The sequence below is a fragment of the Apteryx rowi genome, unplaced genomic scaffold (genome assembly GCF_003343035.1).
Source record: "Apteryx rowi isolate R43461 unplaced genomic scaffold, aptRow1 scaffold_240, whole genome shotgun sequence".
NCBI classification, from domain to species: domain Eukaryota; kingdom Metazoa; phylum Chordata; class Aves; order Apterygiformes; family Apterygidae; genus Apteryx; species Apteryx rowi.
The window spans coordinates 751,340-769,630 of record NW_020448753.1 but is presented as its reverse complement, the minus strand read 5'-3'; the positions used below and the strand labels follow the sequence as shown (position 1 = coordinate 769,630).

Sequence of the window (18,291 nt, the reverse complement as noted above, 5' to 3'; positions counted from 1 at the left end):
GCAGCTGTACTTGGAGATGCGTGTTGCAGGGCTCATGACTTGCACAAGTCTTGTATCTTGCCTCAGATAGCTTGGAACATGTCTGGGTTATAATAATAATTTTAGGCTTGCTTCCGCGTGGTTTGTCCTCTTGCCCGCTCTAGAGTTCTGCCCCCCGCAGCCCTGGCCTGAGCTTTGAGGGGGTGACCGAAATGTTGTTCTCGCTGTTCCCCGCTCCGCGTTGCCTTCTGCTTGCTTCTGTGATTCCGAAATGCATTCGCCTTTGGTTCATTTAATGCCAGCCACCTAAGTGATGTGCACTGAGAGAAACCTTCCTCACTCTTTGCCTCGGTAAGTGCCATGTAATCCCGGGAGGATCCATTTCTCCCTGGTGAGGAATGTATGCTGGGAGCACCACAAAGTGAGGGGATTTGCCTCGTCACTAGTAGCAGATGAGCGAGCTCTGTAAGGACAGCTTTGCAGTGTATCCACTAATTAACTATTTTGGGCTTGTTTTGTCACTTTTGGGTCTTAGGAGCTGGGAGAGGCTGTCGCGGTGCAGACCCCACCACTACCCTACTGCAGCGTTTCTGTGTGCGCACCATGCGCTCGCTTGCTTGCTTTTTTTGAGAATGGTTTCCTGGAGGATGACGATTCATGTCATTAAAGACAAACTGAGTATTTCCGCGGCTCTTGCCCTGTGCTGCTGGCGCAGCCCGCGCCCTGGAGCGCCTGAGGAGGGCACGTGGCTGCCTGCTCGGCGCGGGGCGGGAGGGGGGGGGGAAATGCCGCCCGGGGGGCGGGGACAAGGGCGGGGGGCGGGGCCTGCACCTGCCGGGCTGACGTCAGGGAGGGGCGGGGCCGAGGTGCGAGGCGCCGGTCGGCGGCTCCTCGCGGCCGGGCGGACGTTGGCCGGGGCGCCCCAGCCTCCCCCGCCTCCCGCTGGCGGCCGTTATGCGGCGGGCGCTGCCGCCGCTGCGCGCGCTCCTGGCGGGGGGCGGTGCCGCGGGGCGGCCCCCGGCGCTCGGCGGGCTCCGCAGCGCGCCGGCCGGCGGCGCCGCGCCCCCCGCCGAGGGGAGTGGGGGCGGCGAGGTAAGCGGCCGGCCGGGAGCGGCCCGCGGCCGGCGGAGGGGGGTCCGGGGCGCCGGCTCGCCCTTCCGGGGTGCGGGGCGAGCCGCAGCGAAACCGAAACAGCGTGGGGCGCCGGCTGCCTGCCGTGCCGGGGCGGGCGGGGGGAGGCGCTGCGGGAGGGCGCGCTGGGCGCGGGGTCTCCCGCGGAAATGGAGTGTCGTGAGGTGCGCTCCCTCGCGATCGGGAGAGGAGAGAAGCCGCTGTTAATCTTACCGTTTCCCTGTTGGATATGCTGCGAATTCACTGCTTGGATACCTTTGCTCTCCGTATGCTTTGAAAAAAAAAAAAAAAAAAGTTTTTTTGCTGCACGCTTGTTCGCTGTAAAGTTCACATCCTTAGTCTGCAGTATTTACAGGTAGCAAAACTAGCGTGAGGAACGTTTGCTGCGATACTGTTACGATATTGGTTCAATAATTTCATGTACCTGTTAAAAAAGACTTTAAAAAACTGTGCTGTATGTTTATCAGCGAGTCTGTGCTGCCAGCTGTGGAGCAGCTTCCCTCCCCCCCCCCCCCCAATCTGGCATTCCTTAAACTGTTGACATACACCTTAGAGAAAATGGTTTGAGGGTTTTGCTTCCTTTTTAAATAAAGGATTGATGACTGTATATGGTGTAAAGGGGAGGATTTGGGGGGGAAGGGGCGTCCTTACATGTAAAACTTTAAACTGAGCAGTAAACAACTATCTTATTAAAATCAATTACACTACAATACATTTAAAATATTGGCCTTACTAAATGGGCCTCTGTAGGGGAATATACTTGGGGTGGTTCAAATGTGGTTCGTGCATCAGGATTTTATAAAAGGCAGCAGCGAGAGCAAGTTTAGCAAGGAGTGTACCTCTGGTTACGTCTCCTTTCACATCCCGGTGGTGGTGGCGGCAGCAGTGCGCATCTGATCTGCGCTATGTTATATGCAGCTACAGGAAAAAAGTAGCAGATGAATTAATGATGAGGAACAAAGTGCTGCTTAAGTAGCTGAAATGCCCTTCTCGATGACTGGGAAAAACAGTGCGCTAAACTGCTGTCAGCACGCCCTTTGGAAGAGCTTGAAGAGCAAAAGCTGTCCCAGCTTCCCTGGGTTTCGGTCCTGGTTCTCCCCATTGTGCTCAGTTCTAGCACTTACTCTTGCACTCCTTTTTCATCAAATGATGAAAGAGAGGATCATAAATGCCAAGAGCCCTGGATTCCACTTTCAGCTTGGGAAGGAAGCGGAGTTTAAATTATAAATCCTTTTGGTTCATCCTTTCCAAATTGGTTCAGTAACAGTTTAATTGCTTCAGAGTCCTAGCTCTCGTTCTCTGCTCTTTAGGCTTCAGGCAGTCTCGATCTCTTTTTTTTCTGAGTTCATGAAATCCAGTTCTTTGCCTTTTCAAAGAAGGGCAATTAGAAAAATTTTAGCAACCCAAGCAGGGTCTTTATTTAAGGAGTTGTTAACTTAACCTATAGGCATTAGTCTGCCATATATACAATCAAGAATCAGGTGAAGTGATGTGTAAGGAGCAACAACACATATCTAGCTATAGTTGATCCTGTTCTGGAACAGAAGAGCGCAGATGTCGGCAGGGAAAGTTTTAGCAGGTAAGCATCCTGTAAGGAGAGAGCTGTCTACAGTATTTGTAATCAAGACCTACCTATTGCTGAAAAATTCATTTATTTTGTTAGTAGTGGGCTCTGTTAGTATTCTTTCCATTGAAATTACCTGTGAAATACTTAGATTTGAAGCAAAAATGGGACTCACTGGCTCAGCAGTGTGTGTTTTATACCTCTTTTTTACCAGTTTAACTCAGTTTGTTCCAGTGTTCTGGAACTACTCATGAGACAAGGTAGAACTCTTGAGGCTGTATGGATAAGGAAAAAGAGTTGTAGCCCTCCTTTCTTCACAGTAAATATTGTAATATATGAATATGTCTATTGGGCACATTAAAATGTGCAGTATAAAAGATCCGTTCCTTCCCTGTGGAACTTGGGTTTTAATTGGACTTAAACTGTTATAAGCTCTATCAAATGTGTAAGGATGGAAATAATTAGTGCACTCTCTTTTCTTTCCTCACTACAGCTCAACATACTGCCTTCCTTTGGTTTCCTTTTTGACATTGATGGGGTACTGATACGAGGAAAGACTCCGATTCCTGCTGCAAAAACGGCCTTTCAAAAGCTAGTTAATTCTCAGGGACAGTTCTTTGTGCCTGTAGTATTTGTCACCAATGCAGGGAACTGCCTTCGCCAGAAAAAAGCTGATCAGTTGTCTCACATATTGGGAGTTCCAGTGAGTAGCTTAAAACTCATTCATTTATTTATTCATTTATGGTGTGCATGTCAAATGCAGCATCTTCCATTAAATGCATTTCAGCTGCTCAGTTAAACAGTTTTTGCCTTAAGTCCTCTGAAATACTTTGTTGGAAAGTACTATAAAAGTGAGAAATACTGTCCAAAGCTGTAACTGGTAATGGTATTTCTTTGCAAAATTGTTACTGTGGGAATAAATCTTAGATCTTTCTGAATAAGAAACAGTTTGTACCAATAACATGTAACTCTGCTCTAGCAAGCTGAATGACTTCTGTGATAACGTGCAAGACTGGAGCTTCCTGCCTTCCTTTGATATAAGTGGTAGAACTTTATTCCCCTCTGATTTGTGGACTTTGCTGGCAGTAGGACCACTCCATTGTTGGTGACTACCTTCAAACATTACTAAGATTAAACCATAAAGTTAGTTCTGTAGTGCCTTTTGTTTCAGTAAAGGCCAGTGAGTGGACATGGGCATATCTGCATTAATAAAATCTCATGTATCATGGGTAAAATATGACATGTCAATTACTTTTGGAATTTTTTAGATCTGTAAAGGTAGTAAATAGTGATTCATAATATCACCCTTCCAGCATAATTACTTTTCTGTTTTGTACCCATTGAAGGGATGCGATATGTAAACTAAAAGATTAAGGTTTTGTGATACAACAGAACCACTGCTGTAGTCTAGCAAAGGTACCATAATCGGACCTAGGACAATTCTGAATCTTCTTCCTTCTGTGTTTTCTAAATGGATTTGGTCACTGTGTAAAACTAGTAGAGAAAAGCTTATGTTCTTACTGGGTAGAGGAATTCTGGAAGCTGAAAGGGATGTTTATGTCAATTTGTCAATAATATACTTTTTTTAAAAAAAAAACAATACTTTGACTATGAAATTTAGGAGAAAATGATATCATGAAGTTTTATGTGTGATTGTTTAGTAATTTAAATAATTTGTCATGCCTGTAAATATCCATATAAATAACTTATCTGAAAAAAAACAATTTTTTTTTTTAATCCCAAACAGATTTCACAAGACCAAGTGATGATGTCACATAGTCCTCTGCGAATGTTCAAGCGTTATCATGAAAAATGTGTGCTCGTATCTGGACAGGGACCACTTCTTGATATTGCTCAAGAGTATCCTTTAAAATGCTTTCTGTTCAAGTATCTTCCTTAATCGAGTTCAGAGGATCCTGTGGATCAAGAGAAGACCAAGTATTTCAGCATTAGAAATTCAGTATTAAGCAATGGTAGTTCCTACTATAATGTCAAGTTTATGTATTAAGAATTGTTAAGTTGTTGGTTTGCTGATACTTGCTCAATTTTATTCTATTCTTTCACCTACATATATGTTGTTAATAGGGAAGGAGAAAAGAGAAAGAATTACTCCTGTGCTTTAGATGAAAATGACATTTCATTCCAAAGGGTCTGTGCTCTCTTGAGAATGAGAACATCAGATTTTACAATATTCTGTAGCAAGTTACGTAGTTAGGCTTATCTCAAACAATTTTGCGGACACTTGAGGTTTTTGTCTAGTAAACTTGTATGTAGTCACAGCTCACTAGTAAAGTCCTAGTTAAACTATGTAATAAAGAAAGGTGAGTAGTTGGTGTAAAATGAGTACCTCGAAGTGTCCCTAAAAAAGCAAATTTTTTTTCTGAGAGTTGATATTTAATTAATTCATTATTTTATGAATGACCTTGTACAACATGTAAGTGCTAACAAGTGAATTCAACCATGATAACTAACCCTTACTGGTAGCTCTTTCCTATCATGGGAAGCTGTAACAGAAATCAGCAATGTACTGTTGTGCGTGAACTTGGCATGACTATGTGTAGAAATATATGATTGATACTTAGTACTGTGAAGGTCAAACGTCTCTTACAGACTTGAGTTGTGAATGTTACTAATAATTTAACTGATGTTCTGATTATTGTATATTCAAATGACTCCTTGATCCATCTCGGCATCAGCTGTTTCTTTTATCTCCTGTTGTCTTCTTCCAGTCAGCTTGCTCAGGTCATGGGCCTGTGGGTTATTCCCTCTTACTGGAGTGGGATGTTATTGTCCAGGATTTATCATATCTAACTTCTAGCTCAGCAGCTTGAGAAGTGCCTTATAAAGGACAGTGCGAGTGAATAACCTGCTAATCACGTTAGCTTTACCAGCTAGAGGTGCAAGTTCCTTTTTTGTTTTTCCTGCTCTTTATAGGCATGAAGCTAGGTAACATTGTTTTTGAAACCAGTGTCTAGAGTAGAGCTATACTTTAAAAAGCTTTGTGACTTCTGTATTAACTACCAAAAAGAACTATGTTGATATAATTGTGGTATATAAGCTTTGAGTTCTAATTTAATGACCCTGACTTTTGCATAATCTATCGCCTGTTTTCAATAACTCTCTTCTGTATTCTTCAGTTTATTGGAATTTTAATTTTGATTAAAGTTGGAATAAATTAAAAGTTATATATACATTTTTTCCAACTTACAAGTAAAAGCTTTATTTCAAATAAAAGATGGGGAAAAAGTTACTGAAGAAACATCCTGGATAACTGTCAAAATTCAATTTAAGCATGTTAAGAGAGAGATATATTACAGGACTGAATACAAAATATAAAAAGTGTATTTCCATGTTGCAAACTTAAGTGCAGTTAGATAGCACTCTTGTGTGGGATAATCATATTTTAAAATAACTTTACAAATGGCCTGTATTGTTAATTCTGATATAAAATCAGGTGGCCTTTTTTGTATAATTGATATATTTAAATAGCTCTTATTTTCATATGCATTGTAAGAATAAGTTGTATTATTATTGAGCATAGTAGCATCATAGCTACTTTTTACACCAGCAAGCAGTTTTAGTTTGATTGTCTCCATTAACTAAGTTTAACTTAATGGGATATATTTGCATTTAAGAATACTGCTATGCAAATCAGTAAGTTATTTTTTCCCTTCTTTTGCACTTTTTTTTTTTAATACATTTTGATATTTATCTTAACTGCCTGCAGGACACAAACTTTATTGGGCAGCCTACTGTTTAACAATAGGCTGAGCTTTAAAATGATTGTTTAACTAGCAATAGAATTGCAGCTACAATGGCCTAAGGAAAGCACAGTTTGTGGGCGCGGTATTTTTCCTTCAGACGAGCTTTCCTGTAGTAATTGCACAAGGTGTTGTCTTATCATTGGATAAGCTTTCTGTTGTGCTTATGTACAGATAATCTTGGAGCATTGCAGGTGTGTGGGGTGATTTCTTCCTTTTCATCTCATATTTTGAGCAAAGCTTTCTATATCATTTCTGTCTAGGATTTCAGAACATATTTCGGTTTATAAGTAATGGAATGTTCATCTTTTTACCTCACACAAAAAAGTCAGTCTTTGGTATGTTGCTTTTATCCCTAAATAATTTGCTTTACCAGATAAACGTCATATGTCAAAATTAATTGCTAAAACTGAATTACAGGGTTGTTTTTTTTTTTTTTAATCTTTTAAGGTTAGCAATTCTGTATCCTTAACTGGTACTTTCTCAGTCTGGGTTTCTGTCAACCTATTACCATTGAAACCTTGCGAGAGAAATACCCTTTGCTAGATGTGGTTGACCATGACAGAAGACCTAAAACTCTGGTGAGTGTGTATTTTTGTTTTCAGATTGTTTGCTTATTAGGTAACGTTCTACAATAGAGGCCAATATTTAAACTACAGAGCTAATGCTGTTTCTACGTTGTATTTTGACTTTACCTTTCTCTTCTGCTTCTGTATTTGTTTTCCTACATTTTCAAGTGCAACTGTGTAAGCTTTTTTTTTTCCCTATCAGTGGTAATTCTTTGTCATAATCTTTGATTTTGTAACTTACTATTGTGGAAATTTAGAATTTAATACAGATACTGAATTTAAAATCTGTCTTGGAAAGGTTTTTCAGATATGTGGGAGAGTGAATAATTTTTTTCCTCCATTTTGGATTTTCATGGTACTATTTCTAGGCTCTGAGCTTGCCTTGGTTGTAAATTAATGCCTGCACATAACTAAATTTTCTCCAAAGGACAGCCTTTTTGCTTGTTCCATTACTTAAATATATTTAAATATAACATAAGACTATTAGTTTATATAAACAGTATGGTTTCAACTGAATATTGCAGAATTTCAGAAAGCAGTACCTATATTTCTTTTCCTTGTATGGAGTGTCAGTCACTATTTGTGAGTACAGCACAAAGACTTGTGGAGATATGGCTTATTTTCAGTTTCACTTAGTGTTTATTATTCACATGCTAGATTTCAGCAATTGAGAGAAAGCGTATGAAATGGTTGAGGAAATGTTTACAAGAATTTTAGCTATAAAACAGTCTCAGGTAATACAGTCCACGTAAAGCATTTGCAGCAGCTGCTGTGAAGAAGGAAAAGTGGTATTTGTAAGCAATTCAGGCAGTTGCTACACATAGGGGTATAAGACTAATGTTGTACTGAGAGGTGCAAATATTGTAGGAATTTTTTTTTAACTGTAGCTATTCACATTGCTAATGAAAACAACTATATTACTTCACTGCAGAACAGCGGTGAGGACTGTCTTGCATTTTGTGAAACTTCACTGCTTATTCATGTTCTTGCTGTCTGCCTCCATAGAATCTCAGTAATTAACTGAGTGGGAAATGATCGCAAGATAGAGATGCAATCTCTTTCATTTGATTTTGTTTGCTGATTGCTGAATATATCTGGACTGCAATTGCAGCTGAGTATCAGCTGTGTTGTACCTTGTGTTGCTAAACATAGAACTTTCAGAGCCAATTAATGTGCATTTGTCATCAGCAAATGTTACTTTAAAAAATGTAATAAAAAGGTCTTTTTCCTTTGCAATATTCAAAACCAACCTATAAAACTCGTTGTTGAGCAACCTTAGGTAAGTTGCCCCTTCTGCTGAGAAAAATATGGAGCAAAATGAAGTATGAAATTGCATTATTTAGAAACGCAAGTTATTGTCTAGAAGCATTCTCTTGCCAAACAAATCTGTGTATTGTACATGTTCAGGATCAGTTCTGGAGGATCCATTAGTAATGTATTAATGAAGCAGGAAATATTTAAGCCTTAGGATGGTTGTTTTTATGGAAAAAGAATTCATGTGTTTCACACTCCTGAAAAGAGAGCTGGTATTTAATAACTTTTGTGGTGTACTTCATCTTATTTTGCCTCTGTTTAGCTTAGATATTTTCACAAATGCAGAAGATTACCATCAAAGGAACCATCAGTAGATAGAGTGGACTTTTCCCATGTAAAGTCAAGAAAATCATTGTTGTGGTTCCATAACTCAGTCATATCACCTTTTGCCTTATTACTCAACCATGCAGATGTTGAACTTGAAGAAAATATTAATGTATTTGTCACTGAGGAGAATAAATAATGAAGCACAAACTATTATTTGTGTAGCAGTTCTTATACAATACATTTTTCTTTCTTAACAGTGCTAAAGAAATATATATATAATATATAATTATATAATATATAAATATATATTGCTAAAGAAATATATTTCAAAATATATTTTTCAAATGTCTGCTAGAAGCTTGTCTTCTCCTGTAGAAAAATAAACATACTACTTCATACACAAGTAAATTAAGCAACTGAAGTTTAATGGCTTGTCAGATTTAAGTAGATGTAGGAGCCTTGAGACTGTAGAATGCTGTAATCTGTTGCTGTCTATTTGCCACTAGATTTCACTTCAGAACTTGAAATACAAATTTCCTAGTAAAGGGACATCAAGAACTGGAGCAGTAGCTACATCAGAATATAGAGTGCATTTCCTGTCAGTGTTGCAGAAGGCAACTGTGGAAGAGATGCTTGAATTTATTCTGTTAAAATAGTAGTGGATGTTTTATCTTGTAGAAAACTTACTTTTTTCTTACTGCAGTACCCTTCTGCTGTGGAGCTTCCCAAGATTGAGGGTAAGTTATCTTTACTCACTTTGCAACTATCCATTAACGCATGAAATATCTTTACTGTATTTTTCATTATAATTATAACCCATTTTTAGATTGCTGGCCACCTTAGAATTCTGTCAGCCGGCTTTCTAAAATTTCCCTGTTAAGGACATTGGTCATTAATGTAGAATGTATAAAGTGTGGTAAAATAGTTTTTTTTGTTGGTTTTTTTTTTTGTGTGTGCAGTTTTCAGCCATATGTGTCTGAATTTTTAGAAGGCAGGTGAGGTCTGTGTTGCTTTTCATTTTTCTTTAACAGCCTATTGTTGCCTTCCTTTTGAAAATGAAGAATGAATTGCCGTACACTCAGAAATAATTGGTCTTGTTCTTATACTAGTCAGGAGGATCACTTCAGAGCTGGAGTACAGGAAGCACTCCATCTGGTTTAAAAAAGCCATGAGAGATTATTGCTGGAAACCAGAAGATTACCTAAAAACAACATCCAAATGTTGCTTTAAAATGGATAAATGGCAATTCTGATATATTATTTTAATACTGTACATAAATATATCATAGAATTTACAAGGTATAGAAGACTTAGAAATAGAATTTAGAAGTCAGTATTTTGCACTGTTACAGAGCAATTTAGCCAACTTAAAAATCAAATAATTTCTTAAACCTGTGGGTCTTGCAGTGAGGTCTTGTTACTTCTGAGATTTTCTGTAAATGGGTATGTAATATATTAAAAACATAACTTAATGTGACTATTTCATCAGTTTATGATTAAAACTAATTATTCAGTCTCTTTAGTGTTAGAGATTTGATGCTCTGTTAACTAATCCCATAACTCTATTTCTTGTAGCTGTTGTTTTGTTTGGGGAGCCAGTCAGGTGGGAAACCAACCTTCAGTTGATAATAGATGTTCTGCTGACAAGTGGCTATCCTGGAAATCCGTATCACCATGAAAATTACCCTCATATACCTGTACTTGCTTGTAATATGGATCTGATGTGGGTAGCTGAAGCACAGTCTCCAAGGTAAATGCAATTATAACACATGCATATATAGTGCGATATCCTACGTTTTTAATCATTGCTTCAGTAAAATTGAAAATCAGTATTTTCATACAAAATGTTTGCTGTAGCTTTACAGCAGGTCTGTTTTCTTACTCCCCAGAGAAAGATACTTCTTCGCCTGAGAGCCTTAGAGTTTCAGTCCAGAGGAAAAAAAAATACAAAAATTATCAAGGCTCTTGTTGCATTTCATCAGGTCCTCCTTTGGTATTCCTCTTTTCCACCCTACAGCTTCTGGTAGGATGATGAATTGACCCTGTTAGTTAAAAGCAGTGTCATTTTTGAACTAATGACACTGTAGTAAACTGTTCAAGGAACATAAGAAAAGCCAAACAGAACACAGAGAACAGGGTGATCTCTGATAGTGTTTGTTTGATTTTTTTTTTCTTTTTTTTTTTTTTTAATAAAAGGTATTTCTTTAATTGCTTTGTTTCACTCTCTTTCCCCTACTCTGAAATTTGGACATATATTGAAGTAGAAATTTTTGTCACCATGACTTGATTGCTGGCTTGATCTTAGGGAGAAGATCTTGTCAGAGATCCTTTTTTAGATGCAAAGAACATCTCTAATAGCACTCTGGCAAAATATGTATGTTTGGTAGTTTAAGGTAAGGCAACAAATATGTCTACAGTAAATAAGATCCATAGTTTCAGGTATGTCCTTTGGGAAAGATCCTGTATTCAAACAGAAATAAAGTTTGGTTTTGCTTTGGGTTTGACAGTATGACAGGTTTGCATCTGCCAGTGCTGTTATCTTCAGTATTTGACTATAATGCCATGACTGGGTTGTTTTAAGCTGTTGCTAATCATTACTGGAAATAATTTTATGCTGATTTATATGTTATTCTTAAAACAACAAACAGGGTGGAGAGAGGGAGTGAAGTGCTAATTTAAAACTCAGAAAAGCTAATTCTGTATCACATTTGAAAGTGCTACAGCTGCTTCTTTCTCCACAGCTTTTTTCCTTAACTGATGATTTTGATTTCTTGGTGTTTTCCAGGCCACTAGAGGTTTAATTTATTTATTAGTGCCCCTAATATATATCTGCTGGCTTCTGGTTCTCATTATACTGGTGTTTTAGGTGTTTTTTTAAGCTGCAGTTACTTGGTTTAAACAGCTATAAATGTCTATGTGCATTAGAAGTTATCTAGCTGCTCTTGTTAAGTATTCACGTGTAACTTATTGTATATAGACTGGTTGTATAGCTATTTTTTATTCTTCTTAAGGTGGTTTTGATATTTTATACTTCCTTATTTCTCAGGCATATATATTAGTTCATCCCTAAACCCAAGCCCTGAATTTGGTAGTGAAGTCAAACTGCTTTTTAGTCCTGAGATTACATATTCTAAATTGCTATTTTACTAGCTTAGTTGATAACCCATCATCACTGTTCTTGCCTTGATTGAGTGAGTTATTAAAAGCATGTTTTAATATTATAGGTTGTTCCTTGATCCTCCTTTGCATCTATTTTTGAGAGAGAAACCTGTGAGGTTTTTTGTTTCCATATAACAGAATGGGCTTGGTATACTCGTGTGTTTAAGGAGAGAGTAATTTTCCTTATGTCTGATTCCAACTTCCCTTTTCTATTTATCCTATTTGTTAATTCTGAAATTCAGCTGATTCTGCTAGGTCAAAATATAGAGTAGATCACAGGCTATAGACATTATTTCAAAATGCATCACTTTTTTGCAAATTGAGCTATTTGCTTAAATGCAAGTAACACTAACACAAATCATTATTATGCTTTACTTCACTTTTAAAATAGACCAGTGTGCTGTGCTGTCCCAATTGCATGTTGTTGTTATGGTCTTTATTGTTCAGCTAATCAGCAGTTAATTTTCAGTGAAAAAGCTGTGGAAATGTTGCATGCAAACTGAGGAAAATTTAATAGTAACAGGATATTATTTATTCCCAGAAGTCTGTGGAACAAGAGAAAGAAACGGCTTTTTGTGTACTTAATATAATTTGATTTGTCACAAACCTTTATATTTCTGCAGGTTTGGGCATGGAACATTCATGGTTTGTTTGGAAAACATTTACAAGAAGATCACTGGCAAAGATCTGAAATATGAAGCCTTAATGGGCAAACCTAGTGAATTGACCTATCAATATGCAGAATACCTTATCAGGGCTCAAGCAGCAGAGAGACAATGGAAGCAGCCTATTCAAACTCTTTATGCTGTTGGGTAAGATACTATAAGTCTAATGAGTATGTCAGGAAATTACTCGTAGTATATATACAAGCAAAGAAAAATACACAACTCTTACGTGTTTGTTTCTAGTTTTATTGGGACCACCTAATATTTTTGGCACTATGTTGTACTTTTTATGATGTTCTCCAGGCTTACTGTTCTTGAAATGTTAATACTTGTGTCTTTTTGTGTGTAATTTCTGTAAAAGCACAAGAAGTGGTTTATATGCTACTAAGATTTTTTTCCCCCCTTTTTTTTTTTTTTAATTTCTGAAATAGGCTGTGTAAATATTTAACAAAAAGGTTTCTTTTTTTTCCTCTCAAGGTTACTGGTATAATATCTACAAGCTTTGAGTAGATAATGGGATATTAGAGAATGTAGAACTGGAATTGATCTGTGGGGTCATTAAGCTCAGTCATATGCTACTCTGCATGCAGTCACATCATAGAAACCTTTTCATAAACAGATAAAGCTCTATTGTATTAAGGACTGTTCCAGAATCTCCAAGATGTTTGGAAATATAATAACCTCATTCATGGACTTGCTAATACCTATCCTTGAGTCTTCTCCTGCCAGCCTCATCTGCAGTTTTCAGTATGGAGAATTATTCAGTTCTATCATATGTCATGGTTAATGAAAATGGTGTGATAAAATAACTACAGGGTTGGACTTCTTCCTATCTACATAATTCCCCATAAACTTCTGCACAGTGTCAAATAAACTGTTAAATCAAACCCCTAAAATGTTTTTTATACAACTGAAATTTGCTAATTTAAATTGCCCTGTTGACTAAACTTTTTTTCTTATATTTCCAGAGATAATCTCATGACCGATGTCTATGGTGCTAATCTTTACAATCGCTATCTTGAAGAGAAGAACTCCAGAAAAGGTTCCAAAACCCGAATTCAGGCCAAAGTTGCCAGTGGCAGGAGACCTGCCACTCTTGCTCAGGATGATGAAATAGACAACATCTGGGAAAGTGAATTAGCATCTTCTGCTGCTACCCATTGTAGGTCTGTTCTTGTTTGTACTGGGGTTTACAACCCTCACACAGAGGTACCCTCTGATACCAGGGAGAGCATCTCTGACACAGTGTTCCATGGCCACAGAGATTTTAGATTTGATCCTGGTTTAGTAGAACCAGATCACATTGTACCAGATGTTGATGCTGCTGTAGACCTGATCTTCCAGCTGGAGAACTTTGCACCTAGTTGAGATGACAGGATTTCTTAAGGGCTATTCAGTGCTATGCTTCTCTTTCCCCAAACAATCTGTGCTTTAAAAGCATGCCACAAACTGCTGCTTTATAAAATTTTTAACTTTTTAACCATGATATTTTGAAATACTTAAGTTCTTGCTTTAGTTGCAGTTCATTGTTGTCCTATTCATTATTTTTGGGATTTTAATAGTATTTTTTCATAACTTCTGCATATAACTGTCACTTAAATTCTCACATATCAGTTCACTCTTCTGTTTGCTGAAAGATTTAGCTTCTAGTTTATTGGGGGTCTTGAGCATATCAGATTGTGGTGCTGGAGTCATTCACATGATTACAAATTGGCTGGTACAGAGCACAATATGTATTACTTTTTGGTATTCTGCAAGTAATAAGCTCTCTTCCAAATATGTTGTTTCAAATTAGAGACAAGTTCAAATATGTTCTGCCTCTTCATACTCACATATAACTCTGCAGTTTTTTCTTTCTTTTTATCTGTTTTCCCATGTGTTGGGAGCTGCCATTACTTCACCATGTTTTCTCTCTGACATGTAAAGCTTTTAAAGAAATGCCCCTGAAAGATGGGGAAGGCTGAGTTGTTAACACCATTTTTTGGAATTGCAGCTCACCTGAACTCAGTCATCTAAGGAAAGTTATCTAGTGTGGCATACCTGGCCTTTTTGTCATTGCCTTTTTACCTGGACTCTTATGAGGAATTTAGAATTTTCGTGTGCTTTAGAAAGTATGTTTCAGGCATTTCTGTCAATTGGACTTTTCTGCAGAATGCACATGACAGCTATTTGGGCAAAAAGTGCCTAGTATTTTACTTGAAGCTTCATACAACTGTGGTATTTAACTTGCCCTTAGAGTAACAAATTTCATCTTGTGTCAATGTTATGTTTGTCGTTATGGTTCATGGATTCTATAACTGTTCATTTAGAAATAATTTATTTTATCTTATTTTTGTAAAAACATTTTTGTCTGTTTAAATCTAAAAGGTGTCTTTGAGAATATTTGTATGTTAATTGATTATACTTGTGCGTACAAATGTACTTTTGATATAAGCTTTGAGCCTGTCCTTTGTTACCTGGCAAAAATAAGCCAATTAAGTGTATTTAAAAACAAAGTCACATACACAGAAATATTACTTAACATCATCTTGGGCTAGTTAGCTTTTTCTTTGCAAGTTAGAAACTGTACAAACAAAAATCCGTGGGTCTTCAATTTTACTAAGTTCTTGCAGAACTAGCAGAATGCTAGTTTAAATACATTGATAGACACATGGTGACATAAAGTGAAATGATTTCCTGGCCAACTTCTTCATTTACTGTCTTGAAATCAAAATCTGAAAAGTGATCATAAAGAGATCATTGCTCCGATGAAAGCAGATTTTTGTTTTCACTGCCCTTTGCAAACTCTTCCAATCCCGGCTCTATTATCAGGATTGTTGATTCGTTCATTCATAATGTTTCATACACAGCTTTCAACCTGTCTTGCTGAATCCACTATTCTAAGGTCAAGGACAGTGTTGTAAGCAGTGTATTTCTGTTCCTTCACTGGAAAAATAGTAAAGCAGCCCTGTCTTTCTTGCCTGCCTTATTGTTTTAATAAACAGATAGATATCTGTTTCTTTAGCACTCTTCTGTAGTATGCCAAATACTTGCCAAGTAGGCCAGATATTTCTAAGTAAAGATTGTAGTTAAGGATTTGTAAGATGTCGGACTTACTAAAGTTCTGTCATTTTAATATTGAAGCATGTTGCAGAGCTCTTTAATTCTGTTACTGGAAGCTGACTCAGGCTGTCCATGAAGCAAGGAATAAAGATGTGGAAGTTAATGAAGAAAAACAGAAAACTGTTCGATTTCTTTTTTCCCAGAACTATATGAACATTCACATCTTCAAAAAGTCTATGAAAGAACTGTGTATATACTTTTAAACTTCATCTGTCATGAAAACATTAATGTATATGTAGAAGAATACTGTTCTGTTGATAAGACTGCTGTTTTTAACTGAAAGGGAGACGGTTATTAAATTTTCAGCTTACATCCCTCTTAGAGATCATTTAGGCTATGTCTGTGTTGTGGAGGCTTAAATGTTACACTGATGGGTCTGCTTGAGCTACTTTGAATTATTAGTAATTTAGTGCAATTCCTTGTAGGCATGTATGACTAGGAGTCCTACTAGCAGACGAGGGTGCCACTAGATTCAGAACTGTATGAACACAGAACACGAAAGTGGCAGTTGTTGCCACAGATGGTGGACAATGATGATTAATATATATATGGGAATTAACATTTGCCTTTTGTGTTTCAGAGTATCACGGTAGGCACTGGTCATGGTATACCAGTGAGCTAGGCAATGTATTTTGGTGAGATATCATGAAAAACAAATTTTAAAGAAGGACTTGAAGTAATATAGTGAGTTACCTTTGAGGATGCTTACCTGTAGGTCTTGCCAAACATGAAGGACCTCACAGGATCCACTTGCTAGAGCTCCTGCCACAACTTCACTGCAGTGTTGCTCAGGTAGGTACATGGGAATTGGATTGTGTATTTCCCTAATTAGCACTGCAACCACACCTAGCATGGAGCTAGCTATAGAGCCTGAAAGCAAACTGTTTCCTTGGTGTCATGCTACAACGGCTATGTATACTGGGCATTTAACACTGCAGTAAGAATTTTCAAATATTACTTATGTTAGTGGTATAGCAAACTCTTCTTCAGAGTTCAGACATTTTGCAGAATGACTAGAAATGCATGTGTGCTCCTCTCAGCAAGTCCCAGTCCAGTTTGCTCTCTTAAATTTCTGGTGAAAATGTATTTGTGCTAAGATGCTAGTATGTGAATTGTTTGGTTGGGTTTTTTGTTTTGTTTTTTGTTTTTTTTGTGGCTCAGACAAACCTTCCATTCCACCTGCTTTACTGAATTAGACTGAATACCAGCAAAAGACTTGACATTTTAATCTTTTTATTAATGTGACCCCTCAAAAAGGAGGCACTATTGTTTGTTATATAATGCCTTACAAATGAAGGTGCTTCACTGGCAGACTTGTAACCCTTTGAATTTTGTGCCTCCTCTCCACTCAGGAAGTGGTACAAATGAGAACTTTTTTTTAAAGGAGTGTCATAAGACATTGTGTCAGTTCTCTTGTGCTCTTGTGACAGTCAGAAATGATACTTTGAAATTCGTTGATTCTTTGTTGGAAAGAATTGTTAAGAATGTTAAACTTCAATCATGTATTGTCTTTGGTATCGTGTGTTTCTTTAGTTTAACTGATAAATGCTTTTTAAGTTACAGAAATGCATGAGACTTATATTTTAAAGAAAACATTTTTAGATATCTCTTCCGTATCAACAAAAGACTTGCATATAAAATTGTTTAATGTATCAAAACTTGAAGTAATGTTAAACATAAAGGAATAATTATTTTATAGAACATCCTACATTTATGAAATCAGTCTTCTATGCCTATTGATACTACTTGTTAATGAATAATCTTTTTAAATTGCAACATTTTTTAAAGTAAAATATTATATCCAGGCAACTTCTCTTGAGTAATCCACAATAATCTGTTGCTGTGTTTTGTAGTAGTTTACTTCTTTTCATAAACTACTTTTTTCAGAGACAGCTCTCATAAAATTCTTATGGTCTTGAGGAAGATGAATGTTATTACATACTGTGATATGCTGTAATCGAGTCATATGTAGAAAAATAAAAAAAAAAATTCATAGTAGTAAGATGAAACCATGAAATGCAATCTCAACAATGTGTTGGGATTGGCAGATAATTTTTAGAAAGAATATTGAGGATGATTGTCTACAGTGAGTATTTTTGCTGAGCATGAGGAAAAATATTCTTGTTGGCTGTATCCTTTTTAGAACTTTCTAAGGTTGCTGCTATGAATTCTTTCTGTGTTCAACCAGCAGCTTTCTTGAATTGGCACTAAATTGTACTGCGTTGACATACACAGCATATTGTATTTTGAAACATCCTGGGTTTTTTAGATGTCTGCCTCCTATGCTGTGATGTGGAGTCCTGAGCTCAGTGTGCCTGTTTTTCACGCCGGGCACTGGAGATGCTTTCTGTCTGCGAACGAGCAAGCGCGAGGGGAGCTGAAGTGATGAAGAGACTGGTGCAGCGCTGTATCACGCCAGTTTGGAGAGCTGAGGTACTCTCCGGGAGCTGCATGAAAGCCCCCCGCCACACTAGGACTTTCAGCTTGACGTCATCTTCTGGATGTGGACATTCAGTTTGGATTTCTGAAAGGAGCGAGGAGGGGACTTTTCTTTGAGACAAGGCTGTTCTCTTGCATGTGGCAGCTCCCAGGGTGTGGGAGTATCTTCTCCCACCTGGGGAGGTTCCGGCTGACACCCGTTTTCGAGAGAGCACTCGCGCTACCTCGCCGCTGCGGGCCGCGGTGCGGCAGAGGGCCCTGCTGGAAGCGGCTGCGGCAGCCGCCCCACGCGCTCGGCAGCAGCAGGCCTTGCCGAGGACTTGGGCCGCGCTGCAGCGCCAG

At 38.0% G+C, this 18,291-nt stretch overlaps 1 protein-coding gene across 2 annotated transcripts in view; it reads left to right on the top strand.

Moving 5' to 3' along the window:
- The window catches only part of LOC112966388 (haloacid dehalogenase-like hydrolase domain-containing 5), a 20,112-nt gene extending 1,821 nt beyond the window's left edge, over positions 1–18,291 (top strand). Inside the window, exons 2-9 of one of the 2 annotated variants that reach the window (XM_026066418.1) lie at positions 3,168–3,377; positions 4,422–4,534; positions 6,923–7,016; positions 9,289–9,322; positions 10,160–10,334; positions 12,367–12,555; positions 13,377–13,574; positions 15,532–18,291. In XM_026066418.1, the coding sequence (XP_025922203.1) occupies positions 3,168–3,377; positions 4,422–4,534; positions 6,923–7,016; positions 9,289–9,322; positions 10,160–10,334; positions 12,367–12,555; positions 13,377–13,574; positions 15,532–15,586 (1,068 nt within the window). In that variant the 3' untranslated portion in view covers positions 15,587–18,291. Of the gene's footprint in view, positions 1–3,167; positions 3,378–4,421; positions 4,535–6,922; positions 7,017–9,288; positions 9,323–10,159; positions 10,335–12,366; positions 12,556–13,376; positions 13,930–15,531 lie in introns of those variants that run through there. The other variant, XM_026066417.1, reaches the window with a different exon arrangement.